We start from the raw sequence: 23,130 nt of genomic DNA, 5'->3' as shown, positions 1-23,130 counted from the left end.
GGGTCCCGGAACACTCAGGCTCCTAGGAGCCAGAGAAGCAGGCTGAGGGGCGCTGCGGTGCAGAGCCAGGGTCTGTAGATGCTGTTCCTGCCCCACTGGTGGGCACGGAAGGGAGGCCCACTCCCCACAGTCCCTGCTGCTTCCCACCCAGCAGACCAAGGGCCCGGGACCTTCACTTTTTGTTGGCAGGCACCTCTGACATGGGGTCAAACCCGGCAGCTCCCCTTTCTCTTCCCAGCACCGAGTCCATCCTGCCCCACCGGGAGGGCCCTGCAGGTGCCTGTGCGCTGACAAAGAAGGACGCACTGTGTCCTCTCAGTGGCACAGCTGGCAGCCTCCTCACAGCCTCCTGCCATATTGATATTCATGATCTGTGTTCTTTTGGAAGGAGTTTCGGACGTGGCTGAGGGAGGAATGGGGGCGCACGCTGGAGGACATCTTCCACGAGCACATGCAGGAGCTCATCCTGATGAAGTTCATCTACACCAGTCAGTACGAGTGAGTGCGGCTCCTGCTTGGTGCTGGGGCGGCCCTCTCCTGGGGTGTGCTGGGGGCGCAGGCCTGTCCTGGTGAGTGCTGGGGCATAGTCCTCTGTCCCAGTGGGTGCTGGGATGTAGCCCTCCAGCTGGGTGCTGGGGTTCAGCCCTCTCTCCTGCTGAGTGCAGCCCCTCTCTGGGTGCTGGGAGCATAGTTCTCTCTCTCTGTGGGTGCTAGGGCACAGTCCTCCCTCTCCCAGTGGGTGCTCGGAACACAGCCCCTCCCTCTGTGGCTGCTGGGAGTGCAGGCCTTCCTATAGCTGCTGTGGCACAGCCCCAGCCCCCGTCCTTCACCCGAGTGTCTGTTTTTGTCTGATTTCTTGTCACCCCCACCAGCACTGGTGCTCTAGAGGTCAGCCCCGCTCAGCCCAGTGTGGGGGTCCCCTCCATGGTGACTTGGGCTCCTTTCCTCCGGGTAATGGAACAGACTGGCACTTCCTTTCCTCTCCTGCCTAAAGCTCTGCCCTGGCCCCAGTGCTCCCCTTAACCCCAGAAGTCTTGTTGGAAGCGGGCGTGCAGGAGGGTGGGGGGGGCGAGGGCTCCCCCATGCGCATTGCTGCCCACAGGCCTGGTGGACACTTGGCCCCGGTTGAGCTGAGCTGCCCGCCCTACCCCGCCCTGCAAAGCTTGGCCCTGGCGCCTTGGGCGTTATCAGTCCTGCCTGCCTCGCGAGGTCTCCTGTACTGACCCTCCCGCTCCCCACAGCAACTGCCTGACCTACCGCCGCATCTACTTGCCGCCCAGCCGCCCCGACGACCTCATCAAGCCTGGCCTCTTCAAAGGTACCTATGGCAGCCACGGCCTGGAGATCGTGATGCTCAGCTTCCACGGCCGGCGTGCCAGGGGCACCAAGATCACGGTGAGTGGCGGCTGCCCTGGTCGGCAGGGCTCTGGGAGCACCCGGCCCAACTGGGCTGTGGAGTCAGGGAACTTGGGCAGACACAGATCCCGGCCCCTTGCTCCTCAGAGTGGGCTTGCACCCGCAGCCCTGGGAGCTTGGGAAAGCAGATTCTCGGGCCCCAGCCAGCCCCACTGCACCAGAATGGCATTTCCACAAGACCCTCAGGGAGTCTGTGTGCTTCCAAGGTGGCCTTTCCACACCACTGCTCAGCCCTGGCCAGCCTGGCAGCCCTGGGGGGTTTAGGAAGTGCGGACAGCAGACCCCACACAGGCTCAGATTTAATTGGGGACAGCCCGGGAAAGGGGCCCCTCCGGCAGCTGCATGGAGACCCTTGTGCTCGCAGACAGCTCCCACCGTCGGGGCTTCAGCAGCTCCTGTCCTTGGAGTGGCCTGAGGGTGGGCTGTGTGGTGAGCCCAACAGTATCGCCTCTCCCGGGGCTGTGAACAGGGGCTCGTTGCCCCCTGCCAGGGCTCCTGGCACATGCTGCCCGCCTGCCCTGCGTGGTTATTGGGATCCTGGCAGACAGCGCCTGAAGGGGCAGAGCCTCTTCCCCAACCCTCCAGGGATCAGGGCCACATCTGTCATGATGGGGCATTCCCTGGACTCCAGAGTTTTGGCTCCCGGACTCCTCACAGAGTTTTGGGGCTGAAGCATCTTCCCAGGGCTCGGCTCCAGTGCTGTGCCTTTTAGGCGGACAGATCTGGGCTGCCCCCTTGGGCTGCTGCCCGGCTCTGGGATGTTCTTTGAACTTCTCTGAGGGCAGTTGAGCAGGTGTGAGCCAGCCACCATCCTCAGGGGCACTCATAGGCGTCGCTGGCCCTCGCCACTTTCTAAGGGATTCTGAGACTTCTTCCTCTGTCAGGGATGCTGCTAAGTCAGTGGGAAGGCTGATGCCAGCTCGCTCAACCAGAGGTGGGTCTGGGCTGGAGCCTGCACAGCGGTGCTGCTGCTGCTGGCCCGAGCCCTGCTGACCACCACCCGCTCCACAGGGCGACCCCAACATCCCTGCCGGGCAGCAGACGGTGGAGATCGACCTGAGGCACCGGATTCAGCTGCCCGACCTCGAGAACCAGCGCAACTTCAACGAGCTCTCCCGCCTTGTCCTGGAGGTGCGCGAGCGGGTGCGCCAGGAGCAGCAGGAAGGCGGGCACGAGGCGGGCGAGGGTCGCGGCCAGCAGGGACCCCGGGAGTCCCAGCCAAGCCCTGCCCAGCCCAGGGTGGAGGCGCCCAGCAGGGGCCCAGACGGGACACCTGGTGAGGACAGTGGCAAGCCCGGGGATGCCTCGGCCGCAGCTGAGCCGCCTGCCCAGTGTGGGCAGGGGCAGCCATTTGTGCTGCCCGTGGGCGTGAGCTCCAGGAATGAGGACTACCCCCGAACCTGCAGGATGTGGTAAGGATGCGGCGGGCACTGGGGCCCGAGGGTGGGACAGCATGTGCTTCAGTGAGGGTCCCAGCCCCACACGCAGCACGGGCGGAGAGGGCCTGTGACCTCACAGAGGGCAGCAGCCAGTGCTTTGGGACAGGAGTGGGGCCTCTGACCCCTTGGGCCACATCCCCCAGCACCTGAGCAAGCAGCCGCACAGCTGGGTCCTGTCCTGGAGGCTCCTGTCCTTCCACCCCTTCTGGGGTACCTCAGAGCTACAGGAGCACAAGGTCTCCAGATGCCTCACATCCCTGCAGCAGTGCCGCTCCCCCAGTGGCTTCTAAAGCTACGTGTTTCCAGTCAATCAAGTGAAAGAACAGGTAAACTGTCCAGCAGCTTTGAAAGCAGGAAATGAACAAGACCCCTTCCCCACCCACCCCGTGGAAAGCTTGCCTGGGTCGCCTGGGTGTCCACCCACCCTGTGGAAAGCCTGCCTGGTTTGGTGTCCTCCTGGTCAGCGTCTTGCTGGTCACCTTCGGCCATCTCCCAGTGCGTGGTTCACATGCGGGTCCTGCTTTCCTGCCCCTTCCCTCCTCCGTGCCTGCCTGCCTCTGCTGTGCCGGGCCAGTGCCTGGGTGGCCAGTGGAGTGGATACCAGCTGAGACTGCGTGGGAGGGGCTGGCATTGCCGCTGCCCCTGCAGGGCTTGGGCGGCTGACATGGGACGAGGCCTGCGCAGCTCCCAGCTGGTGTCTTGCTGACCTTTTAAATACAGTTTTGTCTGGGCTACCGCCTTCAGTGCCCCAGGCCCCTTGCCGTTCAGGCTGCTCCTCATAGATGAACAAGGCCCTTGCCCTGTGTCCTTATCCTTTACAGCTGTTTAAATTCAAGTGAACTGAAATTGAATAAAATGAAAAATCCAGGCCCTCAGCCGCCCAGGCCATGTTTCAAGTGCTTCATGGCCACATGTGGCTGGACAGTGCGGCTCTAGAACATTCCATCACCACAGAGGGTTCTGCTGGACAGTGGCCTTGGGGGCCATTTTGAGGGTCCACCTGTCAGTTTCCTGGCATCAAAGTCATTCTGCCATTGTCAAGTTACGAGTCATTGTCCTTTTACCTACAAGCCATGCCGTCGTGTGTCTGCATTTCCCGCTAAACTTGCCATCATGGAGGGAAGGGTGCAACCGGCCCAGCTCCTGGAGGGGTCTGGATGTCTGGGCGGGGCTTTCTTCATGTTCCCATGTATGATAATGGTGACTGGGGTTTACAGAGAGAGGCACGCAAATAGTGTTGGAGTGTTGTTTTAGCTGATGTAAATGTTTGAATAGCTAAAAAAGGAAAAAGCTCTGTTACCCTTCAAAAATCTCAAAACCCCCCATACTTCACAACCAGCTCAGACCCAGTTTGCGAGTCGCAGCACATGCTGTGGCCACTGGCCAGGAAGCCCTGTCCAGCCCCTCTCCCCAGCTAACCTGCAGGACAGTCCCTGCTGTGCTGAATATGGGGGCTCCCGGGCCCTTCCCTTAGTTTATGGGTCTGCAGGGCCTGTCCACGGCACCTATACAGGGAGTGCCTGTTGCTTTTGTTCTGACCACAGTGCGATGGCTGCACCTGCCTCTGGTCACTGGAACTTCTCCCTGCACCTGAGAAGCCTCAGGTCCAGGTCCTGGTCCACGGGGCTGTTCTCCCCCGGGGCCTTTAGAGCCTCAGTGGGTGATTCCAGGCCAGCTCCTTACTTCTTGTCATCTGTTGGAAGAATTTAGCTGCTTGCAAGACAGACATAAGTGTCTTCCTGTCTGATGTTGACTTCAAAGCCATAAGTGGGTGTTTGCGAGTTTTTCCTTCGGAGTTAGTGTCAGACGCAGGCTGTCTGTGTTAGAGCTCATTGTATGGGGACATAACTCCCAGAAATCAAGCTTTTTTTCCACGTTGGGCCTGCTTTATGAAACGTGTGTTTTGGATCAGAGCTCTTCGAACCTGTAGAGACCTCTTGTTTCCGTTCAGTGACTCGGCAGTGTGCAGTCAGTGGGTGAGTCCCTCTCACGGGCACTGCGAGTCAGCGCCCATCCGCCGAGCAGCCCCGAGCTCTGGCCTCTGCGTCCATCATCAGGTGGGCTTGGCCTGCACCCGTAGCTACCCCTTCAGAGACAGGCTCAGCCCACGCCCCCAGCTGCCCCTGCAGAGACAGGCTGGCTCTGGGAGTCAGCTTCTGGCTGATGAACAGTGGATGTGGCTCTTGTGGCACAGAGCAGGTCGCAGAATGCTGGATGTGGCGTGCACTGGACTCAGCCCTCCCCCAGCTCACACTTTCCCTCTTGTTTCTGTTCAGTTTTTATGGCACAGGCCTCATCGCGGGCCACGGCTTCACCAGCCCTGAACGCACCCCCGGGGTCTTCATCCTCTTCGATGAGGACCGCTTCGGGTTCGTCTGGCTGGAGCTGAAATCCTTCAGCCTGTACAGCCGGGTCCAGGCCACCTTCCGGAACGCAGATGCGCCGTCCCCACAGGCCTTCGATGAGATGCTCAAGAACATTCAGTCCCTCACTTCCTGACCGGCCACGTCCTTGCGGCCACATCCTGGGCGGCTCTGGGGCTCTGGACTCTGACCTGTGAATAGAAGCAGCATGCACTTTGGAAATCCGGCCTTTTGACCAGAACGCACACCTCGTCGGGGGTCCCAGCCCAGCCACCCCCCAGCACTTTATGTAGAGAGTGTGACATAGACCTGCATATTTGTCAGTGCCATGATGGAAGAAGCTGAGCATGTCTTACCAAAAAAAGAGAGAACGAGCTGGAATACAGCGGATCTAGGGGGACAGCCGCAGGACCGCGTGAGAATTGAAGCGGTGGGGTTGCCGCACCCTGGGCTGGCTGGCGGTTTTCTCAGGAAACAGGACCCTCTGGCGCTCTTTTCCCGTGAGCGGATAGAATGATAGACTGGGTCGTGTGTGAGACGCATGTGTTGCACCCCACCCCGTTGGGGGAAGCCGGGCAGCAGTGGCCTCTGGGAGGGAGTCAGGAAGAGGCAGACAGCTCAGGCAGCGCAGGTGTGATGGGCACAGTGTGCGGAGAGCAAGCTCGGGACGTTGATAGGATCTCAGGCTTGGGGCCGGGACTCTGGAGTGAATCCCCATTTCTCTACTGGCTCGCTTGGAGTTTGGACAGAAGCATTTCACCTCTGATCTCAGCTTCCCCACCTGTCGAGTGGGCTTAGTGACCTGAGTCACTAGGGAATGTCACTGTGAATGCACGGCCCAGCCCACTCACCTGCCCCGGCCCCTCTTCTCCAGCTTTGGAGCCAAGGCCATCGTTCCAGCCAGTTGACTGTCCTTGACGGCCAGTTCCAGACAGGGCGTTTGTTTGGTCCCTGCCTTCCTCCCTGCACACACATGGTGTCAAAACCAAGCTGCTGGCACTTCCTCCAGAACGCAGGGCTCCAGGCCCGCTTGTCTGAAGCAGTGTGTGGTCCACACAGGTGCCAGGAGTGCCCATGGGAGGTGACGAGGAAACCCCTTTGCAGGTGAGGGGATGGCTTTCTAGAAAAGCCACATCTGCAGCTGGGGACACACTTTGGAAAGCGGGACCCTCCAGCTTGGAGACCCCGTGGACTGACGCCTCCAGGGCTGTGTGCCCCGTGTCGTGTTAACCTGCGTGTGGGGGCCCTGTCTGAGGTCTTGGCTGAGGTTGGCATCTCCTGAAGAACAGAGTACGGTGCCTGGAGCTGGCCCTTCCCCCAGCCTGCAGCCAGCTCTGTGCCCGAGTGGGCGTCCCCAGCGAGTCTTCCCTCTCTGCCGCTTGTCCTTGTGTCTGGGCTGCTCCAAGCCTTTGTGCTGGGCGCCCTGGACATGTCCTGCTGGTGAGGGACCCCGGGAAGATGACAGTCTGTGTGCCTTTGTGTGGAGACCAACCTGAGGATGTCCTGGGAAACGTTTTCCTGATGAATTTCTCCTTGACTGGCCTTTAAAAAAAAAAAAATTCCCATTGCCCAGCCTCAGTGCATTTGGCAAATTCTTACTTCGCGTCCCAGAGTCAGAGAATTGGCAAAGGCCCATAAATGGTAATCTGGCTGGCCTGGGAGAAAGACTCAGGAGAAAAGCCAGTGGAGAAGGTGCCTCTCCAAGGCGGCAGCAGGGCTGCCCACCCGTGAGCCACGCAGACCCCCAGGCGTGCCTGCCGGCTCTCGTGTGTGGCCCCAGTTTCCAGCGGCTTTTGCAGCATTAGCCTACAAGCTTTGCCACTCCCTGCCCTCTGTGGTGGTCACTGTTTTTCTCTCGTGCCAAATGAGGTGGTCTCTGAGTGACAGTGACTGTGGCCTTGCAGCCTGGAGGACCCTTGGCATGTAGACTTGGCACCATTGGAGATTCACCATTGTTTAAATAAAATCAAGCAAATGCATTTTTACCAAGAGCCCGAGGCTGGCTCTAAGGGACCCAGTCCATCAGAGGCGCACCCTCTGGGGCTTGAAGAGCACACTGCAGGAGACGAGTGCTTCTGATTAAAGGAATCTCAGATCTCACGTGCGCTTCCAGTGTTTGGGTATAGAAATGGCTTCCACCCATCATGTCTCAGCCATGGCTGTGGTCAGCTCATGTGGCTCCTGGTGTGTGTGTTGGGGGGGTCTGTCCGTGGTGGTGACCTGCGGTGATGCCAGGCAGGGCCAGAGCTACACAGCCAGGAAAGGGAAGCCTTTTTGGCCACACAGCCAGTCTCTCCAGTTGTGACTACAGGCCTTGTTTTTTCCACTCCAACGCGTTCTTATCCAGTTCTTGGCTCCGGTTCTGTAGGGACATGCATAGAATCTGTGTGTCTCGAAACACAGCAGCTTCCCTTATGGGGGAAGACATCCACCCTCTTGGGAAGCTGCAGGTGAGAACTCGGAAGGGCTGATATCATCGGAGGCCCTATCAAGGGCAGCTGAGAGTTGGATAAAACCGTTTCCAAGGAGGAGGCTGAGTAAGCCAGTTCAGGACAGCCAAGCGCATTGGGCTTGATTGGGGAAGGTGGCAGGTGGAGCTGGGAGGTTGGGGCTGTCCACCGTTTGCACCACGGGTGCCTTTCCCTCGCTGTGCCACTCCTCTGGGGCAGGATCAGGTCTGCTCTCTGGAGTGGGGCTGCCTGCGGTGCAGCTGTGCACGCCTGGACGTGCTTTTTATCACTCGTTTAGAAATGATGTGATTGAAGATTTCAAACAGGTCATTGGAAGCTTTTCTGTACCGGCACTGAATGTTTGCACGAGGAAGTTGCAAACGACTTCTATAGGCTGAGATTCAAGGTGAGTGGTATTGGGGTCCCTCAGCCCACCTGGGCCCTGACCTCAGTGTCCGCTGCTGTGTGTGAGTGGCTTTGCGGGCCTGGTGGCGGGAGAACCTCAGGCTCCCTTATTCCTTGTTCCTGACCATGCCCTGGGCCCCTTCGGTCTGGCTGCGGCTCTGTGGTGTCCCTGCCCTGACACTGGGCACCTGCATCCCTAGCAAGCCCATCTGGCACACGAGGGGGCGGGGGCGGCCGTGGCCTTCCTCTAGCCACATGTCCTGCTGGCCGCTCCATTTCAGCTTTGTGCAGAACCAGGTTGGAGCTGGAGGTTTTTCTCTGGGAACCTGCATTTGTGCTGCAGCCACCTGCGAGGGCCCTCCAGCCACTGGCTCTGGCTTCCCTGACTCCTCAGGGCTTGTTCACCCCCAGGCTTTCTCGCCTGCACATGGTTAGGCCATTTTCAGTGCTCGTGGGAGTCACGGACAGCAGCAGAACCTCCTCAGCCCCTTGGTTACTTCAGAACGCCTGCCCACATGCATCTTCCAAGCTCGTGTTGTCCTCATGGCTGTGGGGTCTCAGGTGCGAACAGGAGACACTGAGCTGTGGTCCACCATCCGAGGCTCTGCAGAAAGCAGCTAGGCTCTTCTAGGATGTTTCCATTCTGGTTGCTACCTTCATGGTGTAACTTTTAAGAACACTTAGGGAATGTGCTCATAGAACCACCACCTGCCCTGAGAAGAAAACTCCTTGAATCACGATCAAGTCCAGTGTTAACGTGACCCAGCCTGTCTTTACTCTGGGGAGAGACCAGGGACATCATTTGACTACGCATCCTCAGAATTATTTAGAGAAGAAAGCAGCAGATAATTTCCATTCGGCTGGTAGTTTTTTGTTGTTTTTTTGACAGGGTCTTGCTCTGTCACCTGGGCTGGAGTGCAGAGGCATGATCACTGCTCACTGAGGCCTTGACCTCCTAGGCTCAAGCCATCTGCCCACATTAGCCTCCCAAATAGCTGGGACCACAGGTACCCACCACCACCACGCCTGGCTAACTTGTTTTTGTAGAGATGGGGTTTTGCCATGTTGCTCAGGCTGGTCTTGAACTCCTGGGCTTAAATAATCCACCCGCCTCTGCCTCCCAAAGTGCTGGGATTACAGGCGTGAGCCACTGCGCCCAGCCTTGGCCTGCACTTTGAATGGGAATGAGACTGTGCAAACTGTGGAATAACCTGTGTCACCCACAGCTCAGTGGCTTGCATGCCAGCCCTCCGGGGCTGCTGGCCGGGAGACTAGCCAGAGCACGAGGGGGTCAGAGCTGTGTGGTTTTGGCCTGATTCTGCATTTGGTTGTTCCTGGAGGCCATGTAGCCTGCCTGCGTTAGGAAAGCACTGTGCCATCTGATCGTGAGCCCCTCCGTGCCCCCTGGTAAGGTGACCTTGCAGCAGGAGCTGTGCCCTGCCCGGGTAGGCACCCACTGGGTAGGACCGGAGCAAGCCTGGCAGCCGCCACCTGCACCCACGCACTTGTGTTTCTCCTCGCAGTTTTAAGTAAATGTTTTTGAAGGCTCGTTGTGTGTTTTGTGATTTGTTTCTTTGGGAGCATGTGTCAGATGGAGGCGAGAGCCTTAAGCCATGCGGGCTGTCGGCCTGGGAACCCAGACTTCCCAGCTTCTTGACAAAGCGTCAAATTTCCTGCGTTGACAGAAGGGAGCATTGAAGGGATGCCTTGGAGCCCAGACAGTGGTTGTCCCTGTGTCCTTCCCTTTGACCTGGCATCAGAGGTATCTCCAGTCCCAACCCAGAGGGGTTTGGGCCCCAGAGGGTTTTCTTAGATTTAAGCCAAAGTGAATTGCATCATCTGCGACCAGGATAGATACGGGAGGGAATGTGCTCAGAGCCAGGCAGACGAAGTGAGGATCTCATTGATCTTTCTTTTCTGTTTACTAAAGTAATACATTCTTGTAAACAGTTCAAGTATTTAGCAAAGACAGCGAAAGTACCTCCTGTTCTCATCCCAGCCTCCCCGTGACTCACTGCTGCTAAATTAATGCTGTTAGCTTGGAATTGTAGAAAAAGGATGTTTTCCATGGAAATGCACTCAAAGTACACCATCGACTGGCAGAAATTGGCAAGTGTGATTTTCCAAGTGTTGGCAGTGATGCCGGGGAACAGGAACGCAGGTGGGACAGCTGTTTTGGGGACAGCTGGTACTAGCTCATGACACTAAGGACACGGGCCCTGGGATTGGCAACTGCGTCCTGAGGGCCCGGGCATGGGCCACGCAGGGATGTTCATTGCCACACTGTGACACCTGTCACAGGCCGGAAGGAGGCGGGTGGACTACGGGGGAGCCACCCATGCTGTCACCTGGCAGACGGGCACACAGCCTTGTTCCGTTGCAAAACAAGTGAGAGATGGTATTGGTGTAACACGTAAAAATGCAAATGATTTTTATCAATTCACGTGTGGTGAAAAGCTGAAGACACGCGTAGGAATAGTATGGTCACATCTAGAGGTATCGGAGGGTAGAACTTCAACTCTGTTTTGCTTTAAAAAGATTAAGGCTAGGCCGGGTGCGGTGGCTCACGCCTGTAATCCCAGCACTTTGGGAGGCCGAGGCGGGCGGATCACAAGGTCAGGAGATCAAGACCACGGTGAAACCCCATCTCTAAAAATACAAAAAATTAGCCAGGCGCGGTGGCGGGCGCCTGTAGTCCCAGCTACTCAGGAGGCTGAGGCAGGAGAATGGCGTGAACCCGGGAGGCGGAGCTTGCAGTGAGCCGAGATCGCGCCACTGCACTCCAGCCTGGGCGACAGAGTGAGACTCCCTCTCAAAAAAAAAAAAAAAAAAAAAAAGATTAAGGCTCACACGGCAGAACTAGCGTCTATTCACCTGTTGATCCTGATACCATTGATTACGAGCCCCCCCCTTTCTGTGTGGTTCAGAAACAAGCCCCTCAGGCAGGACACAGTGCCCGGGGCAGTGATCTGCAGGCCCACCCACTGCCATCTCTGCTGGTCTCGGGGTTGCCGCATGGCCTGCCAGCTGCGGCTGCTTCCTGGGCCCTGAGCGCCCTCCAGGGAGAGCAGGCGATCATGGGTCCCCGGCCGTGGGCACTTCCTTCTCTAGTTTCAGGTTTGCTGCTATTTCCTGGGGCCTGGGTCCTGTCCCGGGGCCAAGCCATGGGGTCATCCTCAGCTGCACGGGGCGTGCCAACTACAAACGAGTCACTCGCTACAAGCAGCACCATGCAGCCTCCTGTCTGGACGAGACCCTGTACCCCGCAGACTGGAGACGCACCCCGATTTCCCAGGTCACAGCAGGGAGTGTGGATCTGATAAGGGACTAAATGTGGCATCTTTCATACGTTTCTCTTATTTTAAAATGAAAAAAAAAAATCAGGTCATGGGGAACGAGTGGAAGGCTGCTGCCTGCTACAGTTCCCCTCTTGCTCTGAGAGAGTGGACAGCCCAGCCGGGGGGACCTGCTCTGGGCCTGGGTACCGCAGCCTCACCTAGACACAAGGGCAGAGGCTTTGTTCTCCAGGGATCTGACACCAGCATCCTCCTGGGTGCTCAGACCTTGGGCTTTTCTGTCTGCTGCTGGGGTTGAGGGGACAGCAGATGGGCAGCGAGGACTGGTGGCTGCCTAGGCTGGCCGTGCCTAACACCAGTGGGTGAGGCGGAGGCTGAGAAGGGATTGTGGCTGGGTCACCTGGGCCCAGATGGAGCTCGGTCCTCCCTCTGGGGACCGCTTGGCTGTGCTGCCCTTGGAGGCATGGCACTTTGCCCACCCGATGGATGGCGGGGCTTCAGCCTTCCTCCCCTTGCAGGGGGTGGGGTGCCCGGGGTCCTCCCTTTGTCCCCTCTCTTTAGGGGAGGTCCCTTTTTGCAATGTGGCCTCTAGTGGGTATTTAGGGTCACTGCAGAGGGTTGCCCCCAGCCAGCAATGTGAAACAATGCCATTTGGATACTTTCCAAACCTACCCTCGCCCCCTCCCCATTTTGACTTGAAAATCCCCAAGTGACAAGGCAGCAATGCATATCCTTCCTATCTTCGCCTCTGTCTCTCTCCTTCCTGCGGGGGGCGATCCCTGGCGCCTTCCCTTCTTCCTTGTGTGCTGGCCTGGGCCCTCCCTGTTGCCGAAGCCCACCTGCACTGCTTCTGAGCCGCAGAGGTCCTGGAAGCAAGGTGGAAAGGCACTCGAGGGCCGGGGGAGGTGCCCCTGCAGCGCTGTCCCTCCCCACCAAACAAGGAGCCGGGCTCTGCTGGGTGTTCTCCATGGCACCATGTTTGGCAGACATTAACCACGGAACAACCAGGGGTGCTGGTGTGGCTGGGATCAGCCCACTCCACAGGAGAGGAAGCAGCAGCTCAGAGAGACTGAGTAATTTGCCCAGGGTCACAAAGCCAGGGAGTATTAGCCCAGGGCCCCAGCCCCGCAGCCTCACCTCTCCCGAACGTGCGCCTCTAGGAAGAGCCGCCATCGGTGACTCAGTTCAGCTGTTCTGGGACCCTTGCACCAAGTGTGGTGTTGAATCAGAAGCGCCAGCTCACAGCAGGTGCGGCCAGAGCAGTCCCGGCTGAAGCTGGGCGCTGCTGAACTTGGATTGAAAATCTTGACTTGGGCTCAGCCAGAGAGTGTATTGCTTATCAAACCACGACTTTTCCTTTCCGATGCGAGGACTTCTAGGACCTTGAATTCGGTTCTCATATAAAAAGACGAGAGTGCTGTTTTACAGAAACACAGGGAGGCTCAGCCTGAGGCCACATGGCACACCACGGCTGGCTCTTGGGACCCGAAATTCAAGCCCGGAGCCAGCTAAGGCCTCTGAGGGCGCAGCTCCCACGCCCCTCACAAATGTGGGTGGAGCTCGGTCAGCATCTGGCTCGGCATCCCCATCTGCCGTGCACCCCTGCCTTTCCAGCCTGCGGCTCGGCTCCCCTTGCCCAGCCCCACGGCGTGATGTCCTGGCTGCATCCGCCTTGGCTGGGGCTCCTCTGGGCATCCGGAGTTGCTGCTTCCTGGCTCCTTCCCGGTGTTTACAGAAACTGCAGGTCCACAGAGGACAGATGGCTCTGCCCACAGGGAGGACAGGCCCCTGGTGCCCCTTCCCACATATACCTGTGCCACTGGCCCCGGGTCTGGCTGTCCTGAGCTCTCCCTGCCTGGCCATGCTGATGAACATGCTCTTCCCAAGGAGCAGAGTCGGCGGGAAGAGGCAGTGGACCCACCCAGGGCGTGAAGATGCTTCTCAGAGTGAGGCCTGGGAAGCAGCTTTTGGCCCCAGGGCCAAGCAGTAGGAACTGACAAAGCACAGAGAGTCCACCTGTGTGCATAGCCGAGCTGCAAACTCAAGGTTGTCACATGAGAACCCTACCCACTGCCTCAAGGGAGAAAACGGCTTGGCTCTAGGAGTCAGGCCTGCGGTGGGGCCCAGGCAGCCCTCACTGGCTGAGACCCTTGCAGTGTTCTTGATGCTCAAGCCTTGTCCGCTTCCCTCGGGGCAGGGTATTACCTCGGCAGTTGGTGTTTGCGGCCGGGTGAATCTGTGCGCCGGGCCGCTCTGTGCGTTGTGGGAGGTTGAGCAGCATCCTTGGCCCCAACGATGGATGGCAGTCCCTCCCACCTGTCAGCCAACAGGCCCCAGAAGGTCAGGTGTCCCCCAGGCCACTGGGCACTACTGGGTTGTTAACCTGCACCTCCCATGCGACAAATGGTGCTAAGCATTGGGGACATGGCAGTGAACAATGACAGCTCTTCCCCAACATGGGCCACACATATCACGTCCCGGAATATGTGCTCTTGTGGCCGCCCCTGATCAGATACATCAGGAGACAGTGGACTCCCAGGTGCAGGGAGGGTCAGGGCTGAGGTGGAAGTGGGCAGGGGCAGTCGTGTGCTGCTTGGCTCCGGTGACACCTGGCCCAGCACCTGGTGGGTGAGGAGAGGCAAGTGAGATGCTGTGTCCTCAGTTGTCCTCCTCTCCACCTGGGAGGCATGTAATTCCCAGAAACCTCAGCAGGGGCCGACTCCGCACTGGCCAGAGCCGGCCCTACGCCACCCAGGAACCAACTGTGGCCCAAGGAAAGGGGTTTCCGTGAGGCTTGAGTGTGTCATGGCTCCCCTGCAGTTCTGGGGCTACCTTCCCTGGGCACGTTCCACCCAGTTCCTGAGCAAAGCAAAGAGGCAATGGCCACTGGGTCACCATCTACCATGAAGTCGGATTGCTCCCATGGGTTGGGTGGGTGTGAAGCTCGGCGTCACCAGGGAGCTGTCGGGAGAGATGCTCACCCCAGTTCCCGCCTGCTGAGCTGTGGCTTTTGGGGAGGTGGTTTGAGCATTTGTAGTTTCCAAGGCCCCCAGAGCAGCTGTCCTGTGGCCGTTATCTGCCGCCACCGCACTAAACAAAGCACCTCCATTTCAACATCTCTGGGGAAGAGGATTCCAGAGAACACACTTCAGGGAAATGCACAATTTTACACGCCCAGCTAGCAGCCCTTTGCCCTTTAGTGAGAAAGGGCTGAGCTGTCCTTTTTCCTTCCTTTTAAAAAGCATTTGGGCTGCGAGCGGTACCTCACGCCTGTAATCCCAGCATTTTGGGAGGCCGAGGCAGGGGGATCACTTGAGGTCAGGAATTTGAGACCAGTCTGGCCAACATGGTGAAGCTCTGTCTCTACCAAAAAATACAAAAATTAGCCAGGTGTGGCGGCGCACACCTGTAATCCCAGCTACTTGGGAGACTGAGGTGGGAGAAATGCTTGAACCTGAGAGGCAGAGGTTGCAGTCATCTGAGATTGTGCCACTGCACTCCAGCCTGGGTGACAGTGGGACATCCTGTCTCTTAAAAAAAAAAAAAAAAAAAAAAAAAAAAAAAGCAAGATGTGTTTCCCCCATCCCCCAAGGACCAGTGTTTGCCCGTCTGTGGGTAGCAGCACTGCAATGACAATGTGGGACTTTGGCCCGATGCCCTGAGATCCATCCGCGGTGTGACTGCAGAGCAGGATTCACAGGGTGGAGGCGCCACAATGGATCTGTGTCCCCGGAAAGAATATTTGCAGTTTCCAGTTGGACACTTTATGAATAAAATCACTATAAACATCTGTGTGATCTTTTCTGTGGACATAAGTTTTCATTCCTTTAAATAGCTAAAAGTGGGACTGCTGTGTCACATGGTAAGCACATGCTGCATCAGAGAAACTGCCACATTTTCCAGAGCAGACGGAGTCCCCTTGTGCCACATCGTTGCCATCCCTTACGATGTACTCAGTATTCTTTTTTTTTTTTGAGACGGAGTCTTGCTCTTGTCGCTCAGGCTGGAGTGCAATGGCACAATCTCAGCTCACTGCAACCTCTGCCTCCCGGGTTCAAGTGATTCTCTTGCCTCAGCCTCCTGAGTAGCTGGGATTACAGGCATAAGCCACCACACCCGGCTAATTTTTTGCAGTTTTAATAGAGACGGGGTTTCACCATGTTGGTCAGGCTGGTCTCGAACTCCTGATCTCGTGATCCGCCCACCTCGGCCTCCTAAAGTGTTGGGATTGCAGGCGTGAGCCACTGCGCCCGGCCCTCAGTGTTCTTTATTTCAGCCATTCTGAGAGGTGTGTGGTGAAAACTCATTTTGAGTTTAGTCTGCACTTCCCTAGGGACTAAAAAAGTTCAGCCTCTCTTAGTGTGCTCAGCTGCCATTCATGTTTGGCAGCATGTCTGTTCAAAACTTTTGCACAGTGTGCTTGTAGTCCCAGCTACTTGGGAGGCTGAGGTGGGAGGATCTCTTGAACCTAGGAGTTCCAGGCTGCAGTGAGCCATGATTGCATCACTGCGCTCCAGCCTAGGTGACACAGCGAGACACTCACAAAACAAAACAAAAAAACCTACAAAAACCCAAAAACCCCCAAGACTTTTAGCACATTCCTTGATAGAAAATTTGAATTAGGGGAGGCAAAGGGAGACTGAAGACACAAGGAGTTGGAGGGTGAAAGGGAAAAGTGCAGGGACAGAGTGGGGAGCTTGGGAGACTCAGGACAAGCCCCTGCACGCGTGAGCAGCTTGGGGGAGCTGGAAACTGACGGGCAATTCTGCAGAGAGTATAGGAGCTTTTCCCCAAATTCACAACAGCCCAATAAATCCTTCTTGCCTCTCAAGTGTCCCTAGGAGCACAGTTTGGGTACTAAGAAAAAAGTCTGTTAGTGAGTTTCACTTGCCCAAGACAGGGAATTTTTAAAGTTTCCTCATCTGTAAGATGGTGACAGTAACCCACCTCATAGGTTACTGTGAGGAGTAAATGAGTTAAATACAGAGAGCATCCAGACTAGTACCTGGCACATAAGAAACTTTCACAGTATTAACTACCATCACCATCATCATCATCACCACAACCATAATCGCCACCACCATCGTCATCACCATCCCATCACCACCATCACATCACTATCATCACCATCCTCACCACCATCATCACTATCACGATCATCACCATCACCACCATCATCATCACCACCATCATCACCACCACCATCACCATCATCATCATCACCACAACCATAATTGCCACCACCATCCCATCACTATCATCACCATCACCACCATCCTCACCACCATCATCCCTATCATGATCATCACCATCACCATCATCTGAAAACTCTAAACCTGCTTTGCCCAAAGTCTACTCTTGGTGACACACCCGTTGTGTGAACCTTAAATAGGGAGCTCAGTCAAGGCCGCCTTGAGAAGATGACACAGTAGAGACCTAGATGCAGTGAGGCAGCCCTGAGACACTTGGGGAAGAGCAATTCAGGCAGAGGGAGCAGCAGGTGCAAGGCCATGGTGGTGTAAGAAAGCAGCACTGGGCATCGAGGCTGGAACAAGGAGGAGGAATGCAGTAGGAGATGAGGGCAGAGCAGGAACCAGGGCGAGGGTGCATCAGTGTGCGGGTGTGTGATGTGGGAGCATGCATGTGTGTGCGCACATTTGTTTGGGTGCATGTGTGTGCTGTTATTAGCTAGACATAGATCTCACAGTGCTCTGTGGGTCATAGCAAGGACTGTGGCTGTCTCTGGGCCCCACAGGAGCCCCTGGAGGCTCCACATTGAGAATGGTCTTCAGGCAAGGAAGGTGGAGGTGGGAGACGCCCACTGAGACGGCTGCTGCATGCATTCTGGTCTGAACCCAAGTGGGGTCGTGAGAGTCCTGGGAAGTGACGAACTCTGGGTGGAATTGGGGACTCCAGTAATTTCAGAGACAGTGCTAAGATCGCGGGTCCTCGGTGCCATGTGATGGGGGTGGGAGGATGACATGTAAAAGAGGTATCTGGAAATTAGCAAACTCAGAGTGTGGCTGTTTTGCGTGGCTATGCCCCTTTTCATGCTGCTGTGGTAACAGCAAAGAGGAGGATGATGACGCTGTGTCTGCCTCAGCAGACGGCACAAAGATGAAGTAAGGGAAGACCCAGATGGCCCTTGGAAGACATGTAAACTGTCACGATTGGAGCGACTGTGAGAATAAGGGGAGATGATGAAGCCAGCAAGCCCTAGCGGAACGGATAAGGGTTCCTCTAGGAACCAGCAGAGGCGCCCAGAACAACGTCTGTGCGGGCATCGGTCACATGACACAGAGAATTAACGGGCGGTGAACACAAAACGCAGACACACGCAAGTCAGAGGCACCTGGGTGATCTTGACCTCATCACTCTGGGATCCAGCCTGGGAAGGGACTGTTCAAAGAGACCCCAAAAGTGTCTCCAGTGAAAGGCCTGAGATTTTTATTATTCTCATTTCTTTCTTTTTTTTTTTTTGAGACAAGAGTCTCGCTCTGTTGCCAAGGCTGGAGTGCAATGGCATGATCTCGGCTCACTGCATCCTCTGTCTCCTGGGTTCAAGTGATCCTCGTGCCTCAGACACCAAGTAGCTGGGATTATAGATGCGTGCCACCATGCTGGCTAATTTTTAAATTTTTAGTAGAGACAGGGTTTCACCATGTTGGCCAGGCTGGTGTCAAACACCTGACTTCAAGTGATCCACCTGCCTTGGCCTCCCAAAGTGCTGGGATTACAGGCGTGAGCCACCACAGCCAGCCAAGACCTAAGATTTTTTAAAATTACAGTTCTTATTTAGGTTTCATTTCATTTTACTTTTTTGAGATGGAGTCATGCTCTGTCGCCCAGGCTGGAGTACAGTGGTGCGATCTGGGCTTACTGCAACCTCCACCTCCCAGATTCAAGCGATTCTCCTGCCTCGGCCTCCTAAGTAGCTGGGATTACAGGCATGTGCCACCACACCCAGCCTAGGTTTCAGTTTAAAAACCACATTTTTACTTTATCTCCAAGACTTGAGTTTGTAGAACTCCTTTTCTATGCCTGCCATGGGTTGAATTAGGCAAGATTATCCTGGGATAACAAGCCAACCTGAAAGAAAATGACAAAGTGTCAGTTCTTTTCTGGTTTGGCAGTGCTGTGTGCGTCTGTGGAAACGTCTGCAAAGCTAGAGAGAGAGAAATGCGCAAATGTGTGGAAGTGGCGTCCTCCCCCGTCAAACCTCTGGGGGAAGCACTGTGCAAGGTCTGGTGGACCTCTCCCAGGCCCTGCTTTGCACACTGTCACCGTGTGGCTGTGTGGCTCTGCACGGGGACTGGGGCAGCACTGAGGGTGGCTGTTCCTGGAGGTTGTGTCTGTCTTCCTTGCTCCTCGTCTACCCACAGGGCCTTAGGGGCTGAAAACTCACTTTTTTTTTTTCCCCTAAAGGATGTGATGCCTTTTTTTTTTTTTTTTTTTCCTAGACTGAGTCTTGCTGTATTGCCCAGCCTGGAGTACAATGGTGTGGTCTCAGCTCACTGCAACCTCTGCTTCATGGGTTTAAGTGATTCTCCTGCCTCAGCCTCCCAAGTAGCTGGGATTACAGGCATACAGGTACCTGCCACCACATCCAGCTAATTTTTGTTATTTTTAGTAGAGACAGGGTTTCACCACGTTGGCCAGGCTGATCTCAAACTCCTGACCTCAAGTGATCTGCCTGCCTTGGCCTCCTAAAGTGCTGGGATTACAGGCGTTAGTCACTGTGCCTGGCTGAGGATGTGATGCTGTCTTGGCGACCAGCTGTATGGTACACAGAGAGGTGTCTCCACTCTGTCCCCCACCCCTGGCCTCTTCAAATCCTGACAGAGGGTCAATGACAGCTCTTCCCTGTGGGATTAAGCCTTCATTTTCAGTGGATGACGAATCCTTTTCCCTCTCCACGGGAGCTTTACATCTCTAAGAAATCTCGAGTCGGAAAGTAAGCGTCTGGAAGGGAATGTGCCACCTGTCGCCCTCCTGGTGTTCTGGAAACCTCAGCAGGGCCACTCCTGCTCTCCTTCCTGCTCATTTCCCGGCATCCACACAGGGTGTTTTCTTCTAAAGATCTTGCTGGCACTTGCTGAGCCTCATGCTGCTGCAGCCAGCCAGTGACTCTTGCATCAGTGACTGGCACACATCTCCCTCTGCCCACCAGGTCTCAGAGGGTCACTGCTCTCAGCTCTGAACCAGCCCTGGCTTTGGTCGCTGGTGTGTGGCACAGATGCAGGTGACATGGAGCTTCGTAGTAGTCAGAACAAGCCCTTCCCTGCAGCAGCATCATGGTCAGAGGCTGTCTTTGTCTGGGTTCCCCTAAGTGGGGGACAGACCTTGAGATGAGGATCTGCAAGTGGTTTATTGGGCAGATGATCTGGAAACATAGGTGGTGGGTGGGGAGGTGGAATGGGAAGACAGGAGGCGGAACAATAGGCATGACCAAGAAGGTCAGGACATAGGCGGCTGGAGCCGTCCTGCGGGGGATGCCAGGAGCCAGTGCAGAACACCTGAAGTTGTCCTGACTGCAGAGTGGAGTGGCTGGAACATTCACCCCACCCTGTCACTGCTGAAGGCTGTCCCCACACATGGGTCAAGCAACTCTCGTAGCCGGAAAGAGCCATTAGCAGGTGAAAGTGAGGCTGTTTGCCTCAGTGGCCCACTGTTTCTCTGCCCTGTCTAGCCAGGTTGATGGTCCCCTCTGGTCTGGGGTAGCTCCTGCTGCTCAGGTGTCAGGCCTCTCTGCAGGGCCACTGCTAGCCCAGTGTGCTCCTGTGTAAACTCACACATGGTGCTCCTTTGGAGCAGGCTAAGGCCCAGGCTGGGGTGCATGACTGGGTGAGCTGAGCATGGGGGAAATGCAAGCCTCACTTGGGTTCTTGGCAAGGGACCCTTGATTGGTGAAGAAACCACACAACTGTGCCCAGGAGCCCTGCTTCTGTCTGGGTATAGGCTGCCCGGGGAGGTGTGATCTGGGAGGAACCTGCAACTCTCTCCCTGGAATCAAGGAGGTTCTGTAGGCATGACTTGGGTCCCCATTACCTTGGGTTCACAGAGATCTCATTCTGTTCCTCTTTCCCTCTACTTGGGGGTTTTGGAAACAAAAGCCTAGAACAGGCAGTGGTAGTGGCCAAACTTCCAGCCTGAAGCACGCTCACGTCACAAACTGACGTGTGCTGGACTCTGTGTCTAGCCTTTTTTTTTTTTTTTTTTTTTTTCCTTGAGACAAGGTCTGGCCCTGTCGCCCAGGCTGGACAAATCATGGCTCATTGCATCCTCAGCCCCGTGGGCTTAACTGATCCTCCCACCTCAACTTCCCAAGTAGCTGGGACCACAGGCATGTGCCACCATGCCTAATTTTTAAATTTTTTGCAGAGACAAGGTCTCACTACGTTGCCAAGGCTGGTCTCGAACTCCTGGGTTCAAGTGATCTTCCCACCTTGGCCTCCCAAAGTGCTGGGATTACAGATGTGAGCTACCATGCCAGTCCCTGGTTTTTAAGCACTTCTCATGCTCTTTCATGTCTGATCTTCTCAGACTTGGTTCTATGGTTATCATTATTTTACACACAAAACTAAAGCTCAGAAAAGTTAGGCAACTTGTCTGATACCTGTCTCTGGTAAGAGGCAGAGCAAGGATTGGGATCTAGGCCTTGTTACTCAGAACACAGGGCAGGGTGGCTGGAGTTTCCTTCACATCCCCAGCCTGTGTCATGATGGATTTGCTTTCCTGGTTTTGAACATCACACACGTGGAATTTTCCGTACATTCAGGAGTGACTTCATTGTGCGCTTCATCCACATTGTTGCGGGTTGTGGTTGTGTGCCCTTTTCCATTGTTGCACAAAATCTCCTCTCTGTGAACATGCCACACTTACTTTTTAAAATCTTTTCTCCTATGGATGGACATCTGGGTCATTTCCAGTTTGGGGCCATCAGGAGGAAAGCTGCTGTGGGTAGTTTTGTTAATGTCTTCTGGTACACATAAGCTCTCATTTCTCTTGGGTGAGGTGAGGAATTAGTCAGTCATGGGATATTCGTATGTTTAGGTTTTGTAAATACTGCCAGTTTGCCAATGTGGTTGTATCAATTTTATGAGCAATGTATGAAGGTTCCAGCTGCGACATCCTTGACAAACTAGGTATCGTCAGTCCTTTTAATTTTAGCCATTCTTGGGTGGGTGAGAGCAGTGAAGAGCCATTCTTGACATGGAATGACAAGACCTAGTGTGCCAGAGGTGAAGGCCGGAGCGTCCAGGGGAGCATGAGCCTGTCTTCTATGCCCTGCTGTGCTACAGCAATGTTTCACTGTGCTCAGGAGGAAAACAGAGACAGCAGAGAAGCCGAGTGCTCCAAAGTGGGCAGAAATGAGACAGGCATAAATAAAGTGCTAGGCTAGGCCGGGCGTGGTGGCTCACGCCTGTAATCCCTGCACTTTGGGAGGCCGAGGCGGGCGGATCACGAGGTCAGTAGATCGAGACCATCCTGGCTAACACGCTGAAACCCCGTCTCTACTAAAATACAAAAAATTAGCCGGGCGCGGTGGCGGGCGCCTGTAGTCCCAGCTACTCCGGAGGCTGAGGCAGGAGAATGGCGCGAACCCGGGAGGCGGAGCTTGCAGTGAGCCAAGATGGTGCCACTGCACTCCAGCCTGGGCAACAGAGTGAAGACTCCGCCTCAAAAAAAAAAAATAAATAAATAAAAAAAATAAAGTGCTAGGCTAATAGTGAGACTCTTAGATAATTTTGTCATTAGCTACAAAGAGGGCAGTGACAACATGATTTACACACACACACAAACACACGGGGTGGGGTATCTGAAATATTAAGCAGCTAGTATGGTAGGGGCACTGCCTAATCAGTATGGATGCTGGCCAGGAGAGGATGTGTGTATGTGCTGGCTGGAAACTCAGTCCTGCTCATAGGTCATGATCTTAATGATTAAATAAGCCAAGAAATCCCAGAGGGCAGTGCCCGAGAGCACCCTGTTTGCTCTGTGGCTAGAACGCAGCACCCTGAAGTATCACCCATCAGGGTTAGAGGTGCTCGTGATGGTTTGGGCAAATACAAATATTAATCCAGAGTATCAGAGTCTGCATGAAAATACTGAAAAGTGAGGGTATACTCAACCGTTTGCAAGAAATACAAATGGGAACTGACAATAACTTAAGATAGAGAGGCAGAGAGCACTGGGTTTTACTAAAATATTAAGACATTAATATTTTATGCGTCCTGTCTCCATGTCGGCAACTGCGCAAAGTACACGCGTTCAAGCGAAAGTGGGAAGGCTAATGGCCAGCCAGAGCTTCGGCGCTTGCACGCTCAGGCCACCGGGTGACGACTGCTTCCAATTCCGCGGCCTTTAAACCCCAGGTTGTTTTTTAAAAAACAAAACAAACAAACAAAAACACTATTTCTCTAAAAGTCACGATTCGAGCCCCACCTGAGGACGCAACGATCCGGCGCCAACTCCTTTATCTATAAATGAGTGACTTTACCAGAAGCGCCTATGCAAGACGCAGGGCCCCGCGCGGGCTGCTCCCACCTCTTTCTCTCCTTGCAGGGTACCGAGACCCTGGCTGGTGCAGCCGGCGGCCCCTCCGGCCCATCCGTCGGAAATGGTGAGTGGCTCCAGGGGCCGGGGTCTGCAGAACCTACCCCAACGGGAATAGCAGCCCTACACAGCCGCGCTCTGACCCGCTGACCCCGCGTCTCTGCGCGAGGGACCAATCAGCCGCCAGCTAAGTTCACATACCCAG

At 55.5% G+C, this 23,130-nt stretch overlaps 2 protein-coding genes across 4 annotated transcripts in view; one reads left to right on the top strand and one right to left on the bottom strand.

Annotated features, from left to right (window-relative positions):
- FBXO31 (F-box protein 31) overlaps window positions 1-7,318 on the top strand; it is a 54,532-nt gene extending 47,214 nt beyond the window's left edge. For 2 of the 3 annotated variants that reach the window (XM_050773628.1, XM_050773627.1), the window contains 4 exons: window positions 389-498; window positions 1,242-1,395; window positions 2,428-2,828; window positions 5,132-7,318. In XM_050773628.1, the coding sequence (XP_050629585.1) occupies window positions 389-498; window positions 1,242-1,395; window positions 2,428-2,828; window positions 5,132-5,354 (888 nt within the window). In that variant the 3' untranslated portion in view covers window positions 5,355-7,318. Of the gene's footprint in view, window positions 1-388; window positions 499-1,241; window positions 1,396-2,427; window positions 2,829-2,998; window positions 3,182-5,131 lie in introns of all 3 variants that reach the window. The other variant, XR_007722000.1, reaches the window with a different exon arrangement.
- Window positions 1-23,130, bottom strand: part of MAP1LC3B (microtubule associated protein 1 light chain 3 beta) — a 371,166-nt gene that overhangs the window by 70,652 nt on the left and 277,384 nt on the right. The window lies entirely within an intron of this gene.

The sequence above is a fragment of the Macaca thibetana genome, chromosome 20 (assembly GCF_024542745.1).
Source record: "Macaca thibetana thibetana isolate TM-01 chromosome 20, ASM2454274v1, whole genome shotgun sequence".
Lineage (NCBI taxonomy): Eukaryota > Metazoa > Chordata > Mammalia > Primates > Cercopithecidae > Macaca > Macaca thibetana.
This window is presented reverse-complemented; position numbering and strand designations above follow the sequence as displayed.